The 17,706-nt window shown below is 43.2% G+C and overlaps 1 protein-coding gene across 3 annotated transcripts in view; it reads right to left on the reverse strand.

Moving 5' to 3' along the window:
• The window catches only part of LOC116400552 (stromelysin-3-like), a 34,932-nt gene that overhangs the window by 7,167 nt on the left and 10,059 nt on the right, over nt 1–17,706 (reverse strand). For 2 of the 3 annotated variants that reach the window (XM_031878452.1, XM_031878451.1), the window contains exons 2-5: nt 11,158–11,438; nt 7,544–7,687; nt 2,580–2,713; nt 1,082–1,296 (exon numbers count right to left, since the gene is read on the reverse strand). In XM_031878452.1, the coding sequence (XP_031734312.1) occupies nt 1,082–1,296; nt 2,580–2,713; nt 7,544–7,687; nt 11,158–11,438 (774 nt within the window). Of the gene's footprint in view, nt 1–1,081; nt 1,297–2,579; nt 2,714–3,561; nt 3,956–7,543; nt 7,688–11,157; nt 11,439–17,706 lie in introns of those variants that run through there. The other variant, XM_031878453.1, reaches the window with a different exon arrangement.

Raw genomic sequence — 17,706 nt, forward strand, 5'->3', positions numbered from 1 at the left:
AATGAATGTCAGATATGGTCAGTGAGGGTCCTCTCCAGTGAGTAATAGTGTGTGTGTGTATAAATCAGGGCCATGCTTAGTCAGCTTAGATAAGGGACTGAATAGGGATGCAATCAGTGGACCATTCAATGGTTAGCAATTCAATGGTTAACCACTGAATGGTCACTATTGTCCAGATGTCCTAGTGATGACTCCTCCTACCCCAATCTATGCTCAAATCCTTTATAAGTGGTACATAACCAACTCTCTGGGTTCCTTCCTCCTTCAGACCGCATTGCATTCTGTATGACGATTGAACCTTCTCTACACAGAGAATAAATACTTTAAAGACAAACTTCTGTTCTCAATGTTTCTTAATACGACTCACTCTGTACTATTAAAATAGTTTTTTCCACCACAGCTGCCAACAATAAGTTTCCAGAACATTGTAATGGGAGCAGTGTACATTCTGTCTGTACACTCATGTAAAATAAGAATGTGTGCTTACTGCTGGAAGAGGCATGCGCAGGAATTTAGGCTCTGAAAAGACGCTCAAAACTGGTTTAAAAGTGAATACTTCTTTTTAATACTGTTTTATTTACAGATGTCCACCATAAATATGGCACAGCATCTGAAAACAGCTCCTGGGTGGCTTTGACAACGACATTTTAAAGGAGAAGGAGATGTTATTTTTCCTCTGTATTTAAATTATTTTTAATAATGATACTGAATAAATAATACATATAAATACATAAATAAAATTAAACCACACAACCAAAACAATAAATAAATTAAACTCTCAGGCCCTGTCAACAAAAAAGTTCAATGTCTGCGTAATGCCCAAATCTTATAATTGTAGGGAAAACCCTGCTTTTTATTCTGTCATCGTGTTGGCTGAAGTGTTATCTTATGTAAACAAACACGTATGACCACACAATGGGTAATATCGATTTAAGTGAAAATGATTATGGCCATGGCCATATATTGTATGATAAGTTGGTAATGTAAAATTGTTTGGGGTCATGTTCATATATTGTACGATACGCCGATAACATAATCACCGAGACAGGCCTAAGGTTCATCCCCATTATTATTGTCTCACCATTCCAATGTCAATCTCATTGGTCTCCGTCATCTCAGGCTGTGCGTGCAGAGGGGGGCCATATAGATACTGGATGCCCCTCTTGTCATCCTCGCTGAGCTGCAGAGGGTAGGAGTCACTGTAGAAAGGACACATCACAGCATCAGGCTCCAGGGAGTGCTGCAGGCCAAGGACATGGCCAAACTCATGAGTTGCCACTTGTGCGAGATCAGTGCCTAAACATGACAGCAAAGCATAAAGGGACAGTGACACTAAAGTAAGTTGTAGAATCTGTTACTCTTTTTTGGAATCAAATGAGGAACACAAATGATGTGCAGTTTTTAAATGAGGTTGTTCAACATTAGTTTATTCATTCATTCAAAATGTAAGCTTTGAAAATGATTGAGGTTCACCTTATTGGTAATGATTAGAAACACAGATAATTACTTAAAACAAAACAATTGCACATTGAGGTAAAGTGGTTTTAGATAATCGTCTAGAATTGTCCAGGAGTAGTGAGTGTCAATCTTGAGAATATGTTGCAGATAATTCCAAGTGTTTGGTGCACAAAAACCAAAGGCAGATTTTCCAAGTTCAGAATAAACCTGTGGGATTGAAGCATACGACATTAAATAAGCATAAGATAAGTTAGTAGAGCGAGTTTGGTTGGGTGGTGAATGTCCAATAAGGGATTTATGGATAGAAACATACAGGTGTTTATCACATCTCTATGCCAGAGAGGACAAACCCACTTTGTCATAAAGAATACAATGGTGAGTCTGACAGGGATCTCCGGTAAGGAATCTGAAGGCAGAGTGATAAACTGAGTCCAAGGGTTTAAAGGTGGAAGCTGCAGCACGTCTGCAGATTATATCACCAAAATCTAGGCCTGGCAGAAAGAGATCCTCCGCTATGCTTTTCCTACAATTAAAAAGGAAGCTGAATCTGAATCTGATTCTGCGTAAAAATCCAAGTGTTGTCTGAGTATGTTGATGATATTTTCAATACAATGTTTAAATGTAAAGGATTCATCAAGCCAAATACCTAGATATTTATGCTCTGTGACTCTGTCAATATTGCTACCATTCAGTGTGAATAAGTGTAGACTGTTAAAAGCAATATCTCTTGCTCTAGAAAAAACTTAAACATGGACATTACTGTCAGTTAAACAAGAGTCAATATTATTAACATTAATTTTAAACAGGACATGGCCAGAACCAATCTTTGTGGAACACCTCTTATTACTGGTAAAAAATGTTTCTGTCTTTGACACACTAAGATCCTTCTGAAAGGTAATTCTGAAACCATCTACAGGCAATTAAATCAAATCCAATATGAAATAGGGTCTGAATAAGTAAAGTGATCAACTGAAAGCATTTGACAAGTCAATGAAAACAGCAGCAAGTGTTTCACTGTAGGTGGAGGTTCCGGAAAGGGTGTCTGAGGTGTAGGAACACATGAACAGGCAGAACATAAAACAAGATCTCCATTCACTTCAAGTTATTTCAAATGTACTCACCCACAATGCTGCCCACTGTCCAATTCTCATCATAGTCAAAGTGTACTTCGCCCTCTTGGTTTGTCCTGGGGAAAAAGGCGTGGGCGAGGATTCCTCCAGGACCATCAAACGGTAAGCTGTCGCCATGCCAGTACCTACACAAGCACTTATTTTATTGTACACAAGCAATTTAATATGTAATATAGCATAAACATAGCACAAAAAGTAAGGACATTTGTGTTTGGTAGATTAATTCTCTGTTGTAACAATGCTTCTTGGCAATAAATCTTATACCGTTGGAAAGCCTTTTTCCCTTTTAAATGGCACCACATTTGTAAGGAACATGCATTTGTGGGATGAGTATGTGGGTTGCGCCCATGAAAAATTTGCCAAATCTTCTCTGCCAATGCAAAACAGCTTATTCTGCCATTGACTCTTGTTTGGTGTCGTTTGGTGGATTGGATGATTGAAGTCTGAAGAAAGAAGACATATTGGCAATTTAACAATTTATTCATTTAACAAACAGTCAGGAGCCTCAGTAGCGTGTGGAAGAACCATACACAGCCACAACAGCCTGGCACCTCCTCCTCATGCTGGTCACCAGCCTGCTCACACACTGCTGTGGGATGGCATTCCACTCCTCAAGCAGGATTTGTCGCAAGTCAGCCAACGTGGTTGTGTTGTTCACTCTGGCACAAACAGTATGTCCAAGCTGATCCCACAAGTGTTCAATGGGGTTGAGGTCAGGAATGCTGGCAGGTCATTCCATCCTCTCCCAAATTCTGGAGGTAGTCTTTGATAAACCCCGCTCTGTTGGCATTGGCAGAGAAGATTTGGCAAATTGTTCATGAGCGCAACCCACATACTCAGCTCTGCTGCTCATCCCACAAATGCATGTTCCTTCTCCGACGCCATTGGTGGGAACAGCGTTATTAGCTGCAACTTCCATATGGGAGTGTTGCAGAGTGGCGTGCGTGCGCTTGCCAGTGTAACACACACTTACGGCAGTGGCGAACGCAAGCCTGGGCAGATGGACAGGAAACCTCCTTCTCCAGGGCAGAAAACAGTGGAGGTTGGAAACCGTAGGCACACTGGAACGGGGACATTCCAGTAGCAGAGCTGGTGAGGGTGTTGTGGGCATACTCCACCCACAGGAGCTGCTGGGCCCAGGACGATGGATGCTTGGAGACCAAGTACCGTCTCCATCTCCTGGTTTTTGGACGTTAGATTGTGGATGGAATCTAGAAGACAGGCTGGCTGTGGCCCCAATGAGTGTGCAGAACTCTCTCCAGAACACTTACGTAAACTGAGGGCCCCGGTCAGAGACCACGTCAGTGGGGAGACCATGGAGCTGGAAGACATGCAGCAGGACCAACTCAGCAGTCTCTTTGACATAGGGGAGCTTGGGCAAGGGCACAAAGTGGGCCATCTTGCTGAACCAATCTACCACTGTCAGGATGGTGGTGTGTTTGTTGGACAGTGGTAGACTGGTAACAAAGTCCAAGGAGATGTGGGGCCAGGGCCGATGGGGCAGAGGTTGCAGGAAACCAGCTGGAATGGCTTGTGCTGGTTGCAGACAGGACAGGCGTTGACGAACTCCCGGGTGTCTTTCTCCAGAGTAGCCCACCAGAACCTCTGCTGCAGGACCTCCCTGGTACGCTGGCTCCCAGGGTGGCAAGTGAGTCTGGAGCTGTGGGCCCACTGGAGGACATCGGACCTCTAGGTCTGAGGGACAAACAGGCGGTCAGGAGGGCAGGAGCTGGGACCGGGCTGGTCCTCCAGGGCGGCCTTGACTCTCTCGAAGCAACCAAGATGGGGGCAGAAAGGATATTGTCATCGCCAGGGGTGGACTCCCCCTTCTCCACAAACTGGCGGGACAGGGCATCAGGCTTGACGTTACGGGTACCGGGCCGGTAACAGAGGGAAAAGTTGAATCAGGTAAAAAACAGGGACCATCTGGCTTGCCGAGAGTTCAGTCTTTTGACGGAGTGGATGTACTCAAGGTTCTTGTGATCAGTCCATACCAAAAGGGGCAGACTAGTCCCCTCAAGCCAGTGGCGCCACTCTTTAAGGGCCAGCTTAACAGCTAGCAGCTCTCGGTTACCAATCTCATAGTTCCTTTCAGCTGGTGAGAGCCGCCTAGAAAAGAAGGCGCAGGGGTGGAGCTTCTGGTCATTGGCAGCCTGCTGGGATAGGATTTTATAAATGTACAATTATTAGTGTTACAAATTGTTTATTTGTCACAAACTGTTGTGTCGTGGTGTTTTGCCCTGTTAAAGAGCGTTACTTGTGGGTTATTAATTGTTGTGTTATGAAGTTATAACCATGATTAGGGGTCCCTCTCAATACACTTAAGACAGGTAGCTCCGACTGTAGCGCTCATAGCGGCGAACAATATATTTAGCTGCCTGTTGAAGAGTTACAGCAGTTGTTTTCAGCTATGACGGTGTGTGAGAAATTCATATCATACGGGAAATTAAAACCGGTATACCGCCCAGCACTAGGGGTGACCGCAGGATAAGAAACCAGATGGTCTCATTGTAGTTACCAGACAGGAGCATACGGACTGGCGTGGTCTGGTGAGTCACTGTCCCCAATAGGTGACCATCCAGGGCGCTGGAACAGGGGCATGGCAGGGGTACCTGTTCGATACCCAGCTGAAGAGCTAGGTCCTCATCAATGATGCTGTCATCAGCGCCACAGTCAATGAAAGTGAGGGTGTGGGATCCATTAGTGAGCAGGAGCTGAACGTGGCACAGGGGTCTTTGGTTGGGGGAGAGTCTTGTGGTTCGGCAAATCAAAAGAGACCAGTTTATCTTTAATATATTCTGCTAGTCCAGCCAGAAAAGCGTCACACTGAGCTGCAGAGTTCCAGTCACTAAGGCGTGCTCTCATGCGAAACTCAATGGCATAATCAGCAACTGTCCGGTCTCCCTGACGCAGATCCATAAGTCCCCCGGTAGAATCAGGACCCTTGGAGACCGCCCCGCACACCTTGCGTAGTTCAGCAGAAAAAGCCAGGAACAAAGAGCAGGCTGGCGTCCGCCTCTCCCATTCAGCGGTGCCCCAGTCGTGCCCTGCCTGTCAGGTGGTTGATGGTAAAGGCTACCTTAGCCTCCTCCAAAGCAAACGTGTAGGGCTGCAGGGAGAACAGGATTGAGCAGTTTGTGAGGAATGAGTTGCAGCCCTCAGTTTATCCAGTGTTGCGCTCTGGGATTCCCACACGGGGCTCATGTGCTGGAGCAGGCGTCACAGGGACAGAAGGAGGAGCTGAGTCTGCATGCTGGGTAAGGACTGCTGTTAGCTGTTGGACCTGAGCGGCTAACGCAGCCAATGCCTGCTCGTGGACTGCTGCTGACTGACGTGTCTCAGCGGCGGTGTTGGTCATCAGCGCCTCATGCTGCTGGAGGATCCTCTCGAAACAGTTCTGTGGTGAAGAGGTGTGCGTTGGGTCCATGACTGGCCAGATTGTACTGTAAGGGATTGTGGGTTTACTGGGAGTCAGGCGAGATGGGTAGATCAGGGGCAGGCAGGGTCGATAACAGGAAATCAGTCCGTGATAGAGCGCTGGAAAGTCTGGCATTGAAAAGCAAGGAACAATCTGGCAATGTGTGTCTGAGAGGCGGGATTCTATATAGTGGCTTGATTAGTGATCAGAGGCAGGTGAGTGAACAGGTGAAGGGAGTTAGACTGATGAGGAGGGAGTGGCTGACAGGTAGAGTGAGGAGGGTGTGGAGCTGAACTGTGACAATTTCAAAAACTAGACATATTCAAGTTATTGAAAAACATGGTTGTGCTTTGTTCTACCTCGGTGTTATGACTGTGAGTCATGATATAGGATCATATATGCTGTGTGACTCCCTGCCTGAGGGTGGTACTATGTATTGTGACTGTTTTCTGTGTATCCGGTAGATGAGAGGCGATTGGACTGGGGACTCATGAGGCGGGACATATGAAGGCACCTGTGGAGGCGGACCGTGGTCTCTCTCTCTTCTCCCCGGCTCCCAACCGGACCGTGCTGCATCGCAACAGGGATCGGTGGGAAACAGATCGGGGCGACCACCCTAGCACATCATATAGCTAACAGTCCATGTAATGGTAGGGGTGAGCCGCTCTTTTGTTTACTTTTGTTTTCTCCTATTTTGGGTAGGGAGTTAGGTAAGGTGCCCGTCTTTTCTTTTGTTTAGTTTGGGAGTAGGTTAGGTAGTGGATTAATAAAGATTGTTTTGTTTATTGTTTTGGGCCAGGCTCACCCTGACGTATATTACTACCAATGATGTAAAGAATAATAAATATGATGGACTGTATTACAGCATAACTGGTCGTTCTTGGGAGTGGGAGAGAGGGGGGAGACCTTATACTATGCTGTGCCCAGGTTCCCCTAGACCGGGCGTAACACTCGGGTAGGGGGATCTCAACTTTTAGCCTTAGTTCCTCTGCTATGTAGAGATTGTTTGTTGATTTCATGAGTTAATTGCTTCTGGAGATATTAAAGAGATTATTATTTGGTTTGAAGTGATGTAAGGCCTTTATTAGACAATGGGGCAGGTTTTGGCTATTCCTGCTCTGAGAATTCACATGAGAAATCACGTGATCACTTGGGAGCTGATCTCGTATGGTTTCCTGTAAGTAGGAGTATGTCACTTAATAAATCTGTTATATTTTTCACTTTAAATGAAGAACCGTTTTATTCTTAAATTGGCTCTTTAGATCATCAGAAGTTTATTCTCTGGGAGTGTCTTGGCAGCCGAGTGGTTATAGCACATGCCATATAACCGTAACATCCTAGGTTCGATTACAGCCGTGGGACCTTTTTTGCTTGTCATACCCCCCCCCCATTTCCACACTGTCCTCAAATGAAGGCGAAAATGCCCCAAAATAAAATAGTCTTAAAAAACAAGTTTATTCTCTGAAATATAATGTACTATGGTTCCTATTAACAACCTCACTGTTAGTTGTGTTGCCTGCTGGTGCACCTTTCTTACCTGTTGAAGTCAATAATGATGTCAGCTTTCTCAGTGGTGACTTCTCTGAACGTCAAAGGAGTCACTGCACTCCACACTCCAAATGCCTCCTGGAGGACGTGCCGCACTTTGCCCTCACTCATCTGCCAGGGGAAACGTACAATCCTATTGGACGCACACACACATCCTATAAATATTTGCATCCTATAAGCTTATACAGCTGACTTGAAAAAAAACTAAAGACTGTAACTCATTCTGCAACAGTAGATTTCTGTAAATATGATCACATTATGCAGAGCTGCAAATTAGCTTCAGCTGGACGTCTCTCTATGTAACAATGTTTATCAGTATCATCAATGTCAAATAAATAACGAAATAAAAAAACAATTCCTTTCATTGTATACTAAAGATGAATACAGTAAAGAAACTAAAAGTTTAGTTTTTGACATTATTACTTGGTTTTCATCACCTGCACAACTCCATCCATTAATTATGTATTGTTTATTCCCAAGCATTTTGCTTATTTGATATTTCCATACAAAGTATAGAAAATATGGGGTTTCCTTTGCATGGTTTACCATTTTTGGCAGAAGTCAAACCAATAAATAGGATGCGTTATTTTTCGGTTGATAATGCAGAGGAAGAATTATCAATCAGTGGTTATTATTTAGGCCAACAAGGTATTACTTTATTATGTAAATGATGTATCCAAAATTGGGCAACAGGGAGCCAGTACATTCAATATGTACATGATGGAATATTTTAGTATGAAATATCAATTCAGGAAAACTTAGTAAAATGATACTTTCATCTCACACGAAAAGGTACACTGACTTCAAAAAACATATTACAAATCAACAAAGTATGTATGCATACATTCCCCTCTGTGTTAATCTATAGATAGAGAATGGGCTTTTTCTTAATGTTCAGCTTTGTGGACAAGCTCAGACATGAAAGACAGGATGCAATATGAACCTCTTTACCTCCGGCAACCACCACTGACAAAGTTAAAGGACTCACCGAACACCAAATAGATGGTAAGCTGTGTGTGCTGCTGTGTAAGGAAAAAGCTTATGTCACAAATTTTAACTAATTAATAGTTGATAACCATACTGGTCTGATGTTGTGTACACAGTTATAAATAACCCCCCGATAGTTCTAGTTGATGCTCTTGGATATATTGATAATACAACACTGGTGTAGGTGACGTATAGTGTTTAAAGCTCACTAACTGGCTCACTGGCTTGAGAAGCCCTACTCACGCAATACATAATACAATTGGTGTTTGGTCTCTAATATTCTGCATTTGTCCTTCAATAATCATTGATTGTCAGTGCAAATAGGTGAGTTGTCGGGCCTTGCAATTCTGACGGGCCAACAGCGTGTATTTTTTGTAGCCATGCTACAAGTGTGTTCTTGTAAAGTGTTCTTCTCGCATGTGAATGTTTAACCATATCAACCACTGTCACAATTGGCCTTGTTGCTTGTTATTGACAACACAGCTAGTTGTGTTAAAAAGGGAAGCCCAGCTAACTCGGACCCAATGAAATCAGGAATGACACTTCGCTAAGCCCCGTTGCTACTCTGTCAAGCTTTTAGAGTTACCATGGAGCCCACACTGTCACTAACTGCACTCCTTAAATAAATATTGTAAAACTATTTCAGAAAGAAGCAGACAGAAGGGTCTACAATGTGGGTTTGAAGAATAAATCCAGGATGTCAAGTTAAATCAGCAGAGAAACAGGTTAAAAATATAGAAGCTAAAGCTACACACCACAGTGTAAATGTGAACCAGCAGATCACATGACAATCAAGACACAAGACAATGAAATGAAGGAACAGCACTGTTCTTGTAAAGCCGGGTAGATCTTTAGTCACTGTTACAATCGTTACAAAGCAAAAGTTGCATGTGTACATTCAGTGTACTTTCTGTAGCTAGTGTAACAAAGAAGTGCTAATGCTAGTTAAAGGTCACATATCATGCAAATTGCACCTTTTCATGGCTTTTAATATTGTTAACATTATGTTAGCATTATCATTGCTCAAGGCACCGCTGTGCCCAAATACAGCCTCACAGAGCTGCTTATTTGGTATCAAAAGTTTCATTGAAAATACCTGACATGACATTTTGTGCTTGTTTTTTTGTCACTTATTCATGGTAAAAAGTATGTAAACTTGCACTTTTTGGCTCCTTGTAATGGTGTAACAGACCATTGTCGATCAAGGATCCGTACGAATCTCCCCCCGGTTCAGGACGCATGTGAATGACGGATTAATTACAGTTTAACCATCATAGTGTGAAATAAAGTTTTACTGACATTAACGGCCGATATTCAGTAAAAAGATGAGATCAGGACATCAGCATTTATGCTTTCTGTTCCTTGAATGTCTAACCGAAGGAGGTTCCATAGATTCACATTCAGGCTCTGTTCAGTGAAAATGAGTATTGGGCGAAGGTAAATTATGACGTTATCATGATGATCACATGTTATCTTGTAAAATGTTTTGGTGAGAAACTTGAATGAATCCAGTTGTTTGAAGGAGATCTTTTCACACTAAATAGACATTAGAGATGAATTATGTGCAATAAGCTAATAGAAGCTGATATATCAGCCAACCCACAGCGTCATGTTATTTTATTTCGTTATTTGTCTATTTTGCACTTGCACCTCTATTTTATGAGCTCAGTGCTACCTGATATATGTGCTCTTATGTTCCTCATGTGTGTTTGTCATGTAGGGAGGATAGGGGCTTACATGGGTTTCTGAATTTGATTTTGTAAATCTTTTAATGTGGAAGCACTTTGTACTGGCTTGAAAAGTGCCATATAAACAATATGCAATTATATATATACATTTATCATTAATACTACACTAGTTGGCTACTTATCTCTACTTTATGTAACAAAAGAATACGCAGTAAAACAATGGCCTGTTCAAGATTTCTTAAAAATAACCACAGCAGGCTGTGGATGGATAGGAACATTGTGTGTCACTAGAAGCATATCAGTAAGCCCGTCGCCCAGACAGGGATCCAGACAGGGATCCAGACAGGGATCCAGTCTGGGTGACTACTGTGCGGGTTCTTCTGGGCTGCTATAACTGTTAAATTGTCATGCAAGTAGCTACGTAAATCTGAAAAAAAGCGAAATTGGACTTGTAAAAATCTAAATAACATTTTTTTGTTTTGTTATGTGTTCACATTTTGCATGTTATTATTTATTTTCTAATATGCTAATATTGCTTTACTGTCAGCTCATCACACTCAAGTCCATACAGTGTTTAACCAACGCGATGTCAGTATTGTATTCTGGCTGTTGATTGGTAACGACAGAAGGGAGGACGTCCTCCCTCGGAGCATCATGGTATGTGTTTTGGCCAATCACAAATTAACATGAAAAAAATCTAATGGATTACATTAAAGTAACAGAAGAGAAGAGATGCTAAGATAAGTTAATGATTTATTTCAACAAATTACTCTGTTTTATTTTCTGCTCTTCCTTTTGCCTCTCAAATATAGAGGAGCTGCAACCTCCTCTGCTTCATTGAGTTTACATCCAGCAAAACAACCACCAAAACATTCAGGATAGAAGACAAAAGCAGTGCACTTACAAAGAGAATGTTTGTGTTTCTTACTTGTAAGTGAGGTCCGTCTTCTCCCAGCGCCCTCCAAACAGAGCAAATCGCTTCCTGCGCTGGTGTGTACTTAGACCTCCCTTCTTCTCCTTCAGGTTATAGTACGACAGGCCAACCTGCGTTAAAGTGGGATAGTCTGGGACTCCACAGCGAGGACGCTTCCAGAACTCGGTGTCATTTTTGGATGCCAGTACAGACTGTAGATGGTACCCTTTGTTTAGCGTGTCCTGTTGGTGTTTCCCCCTCTTCTTCAGATCGTGACTGTTGCTGTGAGGCCATACCTTCAAACAAAAGCACACTCATGAAGGTCATTATACAGAAACAGGGACTTTATTAGACATGATAAATAATAATATATATTATTCATTTTCCAACTGAATATTGCAATATCCATTTTATCCTTTAAGACTCATACAGTGCTGTGCTGGGTGGCCGCCATAATCCTTCCTCCTCACACAGTGAAGTCAGTTACTTGCTGATACAGTTTGGTTGTGTTTTGCTGATTTGACAATTGGAGTCAACAAGGTCAGCTGTCCCATTAGCCTATGATTGTTGGTACAGTTCAGCTTCAGAGTCGCTGAGTAGGCCATTTTTTAAAAGACAACAAGCTGGACCAGTACACATTACTGTGGTGGAAATGATTGGGTGAGAACTGTCATGGGGATGGTGCATCCTTTTCTTGTAGTACTATTTCTAGTCTTCTTTTTTTCCAAGGTCAACAAGAAAGAGACCAACATTTGACAAACACATTCTATCATCAGATTCACTAGTTGTTGGCAAATAGTCTTTAATTTAAATACAAAAAACATGGAAATTGTTATAGCAAGTCATTCTGTTTGTAGTGTTTCCATCTGATATCAGACCACCAACAGTTTGAGCAGGTCTAATAAAGTACTTGTCAGAAGGAATTTAGGATACAAATATACAATATGTAGCAATGGGGACTTCACATTTACATTCACACAGGAACTTTGATCTCTGGACAAGGAAACAGCCTGCAAAGACTCGAGGAAAACAATAATGGACAACTGACCAATTCGTGGTTCTGACCCCTTTTTAGGACCAATATCATTCATTCATTCATTCATTCATGGATGCTTTATTTATCCCCTGGGAAATTTAGGCATCCAGTAGTTACACATACAAGACACAGATACTATAATATAATGCGATTGAAAAGTAATTAAACAGCAAAAACAGTGCCAAAAAAACAATTACTACGGATGTTGATAAAAATGTTTGGAAGTGTTCGAAGATACGCCCGAGGTAACCAGTTGTTTCAGTTCACCCTAAACCAAAACGTTCTGTAGACACTGACGAGGTATGACTGAATCGAACTGAATGTTTGACACATCCTTAAGAGCAATTGGCAGATCGTGTAGCGCGACCGTCTTTGGATTTATTACTATTTTGCTCGAAAGAGTTCGAATCCAGGTGGTTGCGATCTTTCCATAAATATATTTTCTTCAATGTATTTCTTCATACGTTCCTGTGATGTATCAATGAATATGAGATGTGGTTTATAGATCTCCAGCAATATGTTTGTGAATGTTTGACGAATCTGTCGACAGAGGCAGGAAGGGAAACCAGTAGGTTTGAAAACCAGTAGGGACGTAACAGCAGCAAACGACCCACAATGCCACGTCATATGCCCACGCCAACTCTGGGTGTGGCCTGTTACTTTACCACGTTACATGACGCAATAAGATACCTCGAGGCACCACATACAGTACCATATAAACTCAATAGAATACACAATTACACATGTCTCTTTGACAGTTACAGTTAATGTGGAATCTGTGTGTACATACGTAAAAGCCATGTCGGACTCCGTAGATTTCTCTGGCCCCCTCCCGAATCTGACCAATGATGAAATGTTTAGCCGCATGTCATTGTTCCACCGCTGGCTGTCGCGGTGGTGTCCAGCAAACAATGTGGGCTTCGTAGACAACTGGGAAACTTTCGGGGGAAAACCTGGTTTGCTTAGGAGGGACGGCATTCATCCCACTTTGGATGGAGCAGATCTCATTTCTGCAAATCTGACCCAGTTTCTTTGTGAACCTAATCCATGACAACCCAGAGTTGCAGTCTTACACACTTCTCTGAGCTTCCATTAGAGCAGGTACTCACCCAAAACCATATAGAGACTGTGTCTGCCCCACGGCCACTTCAATTAATTAAATCAAAAGTAAACAGTCGAGGAGTTAAACAAAATAACTTAATCCAAGTTAATACCAACGCAACAGTGCAACAAAATAGGATAATTAAATGTGGACTCTTAAATATCAGATCTTTGTCATCTAAAGCTGTACTAGTAAATGAGCTAATATCAGATAATCATATTGATTTATCTTGTCTTACTGAAACCTGGCTGTGTAATGAAGAATATGTCAGCCTAAATGAATCAACTCCTCCAAGTCATATCAATACTCACATTCCTCGAGGCACCGGCCGAGGAGGTGGAGTAGCAGCCATCTTTGACTCAAGCCTATTATTAAATCCTAAACCTAAACTAGATTATAACTCATTTGAAAGCTTGGTTCTTAGTCTTTCACACCCAACGTGGAAAACAATACAGCCAGTTATATTTGTTATAGTGTACCGGGCCCCAGGTCCGTATTCTGAATTTTTATCAGAATTTTCTCAGTTTTTATCAAGCCTAGTCCTTAAAACAGATAAAGTAATTATTGTAGGTGACTTTAATATTCATGTGGATGTTGAGAACAATAGCCTCAGTACTGCATTTATCTTATTATTAGATTCGATTGGTTTCTGTCAGAATGTACAGAAACCCACTCACTGTTTTAACCACACTCTCGACCTGGTTCTGACTTATGGCATTAACATAGAAGATTTAATAGTCTATCCATAGAACCCTCTTTTATGGGACCATTATCTAATAACCTTTGAGTTCCTACTAACGGAGTGTACACCGGTAAGCAAGAGTTACTACACTAGATATCTATCTGATGGTGCCGTAGCTCAATTTAAAGAAGCAATTCCCTCTGTATTTAACTCAATACCATGCTTCAATATAACAGAGGACTCCTGTGCTAACTTTAGTCCTACCCAGGTTGATCATCTTGTCGATAGTGTTACAAGCTCACTGAGAAGGTCACTAGACTCTATTGCTCCTTTAAAAAAGAAGTTAGTAAAACAAAGGAGTTTCGCGGAAGTTAGTGGAACATGGCGTTCCAATAACTTGGAAGAATCTCGGTTAGTCTGGCGAGACAGTCTTAAGACATATAAGAAGGCCCTCCGTAATGCTAGAGCAGCTTACTACTCATCGTTAATAGAGAAAAATAAGAACAACCCCAGGTTCCTCTTCAGCACTGTAGCCAGGCTGACGGAGAATCACAGCTCTGTTGTGCCGAGTATCCCTATAGACCTCAGTAGCAATGACTTCATGAACTTCTTTAATGATAAGATCATAACTATTAGAGAGAATATAAACAATGTACTGCCCTCGACTAGTACCGATCTTTCCACAAATAGGGTAACCTTAGAAACAGCTGTAAACCCTGATATATGTTTAGATGGCTTTACTCCCATCAACCTTGACAAATTGACTTCAACAATTTCTACGTCTAAACCTTCTACCTGTCTCTTAGACCCTATACCGACTAGGCTGTTTAAAGAAGTGCTACCATTAATTAGCACGTCTTTATTAGATATGATCAACCTGTCTTCACTAACAGGCCATGTACCACAGTCCTTCAAAGTAGCTGTAATTAAGAAGCCCACTCTGGATCCAGAGGTGTTGGCTAACTATAGACCAATCTCTAACCTTCCCTTCCTCTCTAAGATCCTTGAGAAAGCAGTTGTGAATCAGTTGTGTGAGTTTCTACTTAACAATAGTTTATTTGAGGATTTTCAGTCAGGACTTAGAAAGCATCATAGCACAGAGACAGCTCTGGTAAAATAACTAATGACCTTCTAATCACATCAGACAAAGGACTTGTCTCTGTTCTTGTCTTGTTAGACCTTAGTGCTGCGTTCGACACCATAGACCACTACATCATGTTGCAGAGACTAGAACACAGTGGCGGGCCGTGCATTTTATACCTGGGCCTTCACTGCTGTCCTGCAGCTGAAACACCTCATTATGACGCCACAGCTACGGTTATTAAAACCTGCCGAATAAAAACTTCTGCACATTCAACAACAATAAACCCTGGTTTACTGCAAGACTCAGGCAGCTTCGTCGGGCCAAGGAGGAGGCCTACAGAAGTGGGGACAGGATCCTGTACAACCAGGCCAGAAACACACTGACGAGGGAGATCAGGGTAGCTAAGAGGAGCTACACTGAAAAGCTGGAGGAAAAGTTCTCAGCCAACGACCCCTCGTCAGTTTGGAGAGGCCTGCAAGTACTCACAAACTACAGGAGACCATCCCCCCCACTGAGGCCAATCACCAACTGGCTGACGACCTGAATGCCTTCTACTGCAGGTTTGATAAGCCTACCCTCACACCCCCCACCTGCCCCATCAAACAACCATCTACACCCCCTGCCTCCTCCTCATCTCTCCCAATCGACCCCCCACCGACACTGAGGATCTGCGAAGAGGATGTGAGTCGGCTCTTTCACAGACAGAAGACCAGGAAGGCACCAGGCCCAGACGGTGTGTCACCCTCCTGCCTGAAAGTCTGTGCTGACCAGCTGGCCCCCATCTTCACACAGATCTTCAACCGATCACTGGAGCTATGTGAAGTCCCCTCATGCTTCAAACGCTTCATGATCATCCCGGTCCCCAAGAAATCCTCCATCACAGGATTAAATGACTACAGGCCCGTCGCCCTGACGTCTGTGGTCATGAAATCCTTTGAAAGACTGGTGTTGACCCATCTGAAGAACATCACAGGACCCCTGCTGGACCCCCTGCAGTTTGCCTACCGTGCAAACAGGTCGGTGGATGATGCAGTCAACATGGGACTGCATTACATGCTGCAACACCTCGACTCCCCAGGGTCATATGCAAGGGTTCTGTTTGTGGACTTCAGCTCCGCGTTCAACACCATCATCCCGGAGATACTCCAACCCAAACTCTCCCAGCTCACTGTGCCAGCCTCCACCTGTCAGTGGATCACAAACTTCCTGACTGACAGGACGCAGCAGGTGAGGCTGGGAAAAATCACATCCAGCACCCGGACTATCAACACTGGCGCCCCCCAGGGATGTGTGCTCTCCCCACTGCTCTTCTCCCTCTACACCAACGACTGCACCTCAGAGGACCAAACAGTCAAGCTCCTGAAGTTCGCAGACGACACAACGATCATCGGCCTCATCGGGGACGGTGATGAGTCTGCGTACAGGCGGGAGGTTGAACAGCTGGTCCTCTGGTGTGGTCTGAACAACCTGGAGCTAAACAAGCTCAAAACTGTGGAGATGACAGTGGACTTCAGGAGGAGCCCCCCCAACACTGCCCCCCCTCACACAACAACACTGTATCCGCTGTGGAGACCTTCAGGTTTCTGGGATCCACAATCTCCCGGGACCTGAAGTGGGCTCCCAACATCAACACCATCCGGAAAAAGGCACAGCAGAGGTTGTACTTCCTGCGCCAGCTCAGGAAGTTCAACCTACCTCAGGAGCTGCTGATCCTGTTCTACTCAGCCATCATCCAGTCTGTTCTCTGCTCCTCTATCACTGTGTGGTTTGGATCGGCCACCAAACAGGACAGAAACAGACTACAACGGATTGTCAGGTCTGCGGAGAGGATCACTGGTTCCAGCCTGCCCTCCATCCTGGACTTGTTCACCTCCAGAGTCAGGAAACGGGCAGGAAAGATCACTGCAGACCCTTCACACCCCGGACACAAGCTGTTCCAACTCCTCCCCTCTGGTAGGCGCTACAGGGCTCTGTACGCCAAAACCACCAGACACAGGAACAGCTTCTTTCCACTGGCCGTCACTCTCATGAACAATAAATAAGTCATATTGCACTACCTCTGTTTGCACTATTGTATTTTATATATATATATACATACACACTTTTGTTTGGGATATATTTATACTTATATTGTATATAGCTGTTAAATGTCCTTGTTTTTCTTATATTTCTCTTGTTTATTGTATATATTTCATATGTGTTTATGTACGATGAGAGTAATGTGTAACCGGAGTCAAATTCCATGTATGCGCACGCATACATGGCCAATAAAGCCGATTCTGATTCTGATTATTTGTTTTGTGTAAAAATGAAGCTCAACATCTATAAATACACTAACTGCTAACTGCAGAGTGCAGATACATGAACACACAGTGTGTCGCCTCTCTTCTCTGACTGCAGCTCGGACTGCAACACCAGAACAAGTCGCTAGATTTGTCGCTAGTAGCTTTTGACAAAAAAAGTAGCCATGAGGGTTTGTAAAGTCGCCAGATTTAGCGAGAAAGTTGGCAACACTGGCACCGACTAAATGTGTCCCCAGCGCAACATTGGACGTAACAATGGTTCCTATCACATATAAAACCAAACAAAAATCCATCTTCATAAAAACAAGTTGTACAAATAATAATCTATAAACAAGCATATTAAAGCTACTGCAGATG

Source organism: Anarrhichthys ocellatus, unplaced genomic scaffold (genome assembly GCF_004355925.1).
Source record: "Anarrhichthys ocellatus isolate YVR2014 unplaced genomic scaffold, GSC_Weel_1.0 scaffold179, whole genome shotgun sequence".
Classification (NCBI taxonomy): Eukaryota; Metazoa; Chordata; class Actinopteri; order Perciformes; family Anarhichadidae; genus Anarrhichthys; species Anarrhichthys ocellatus.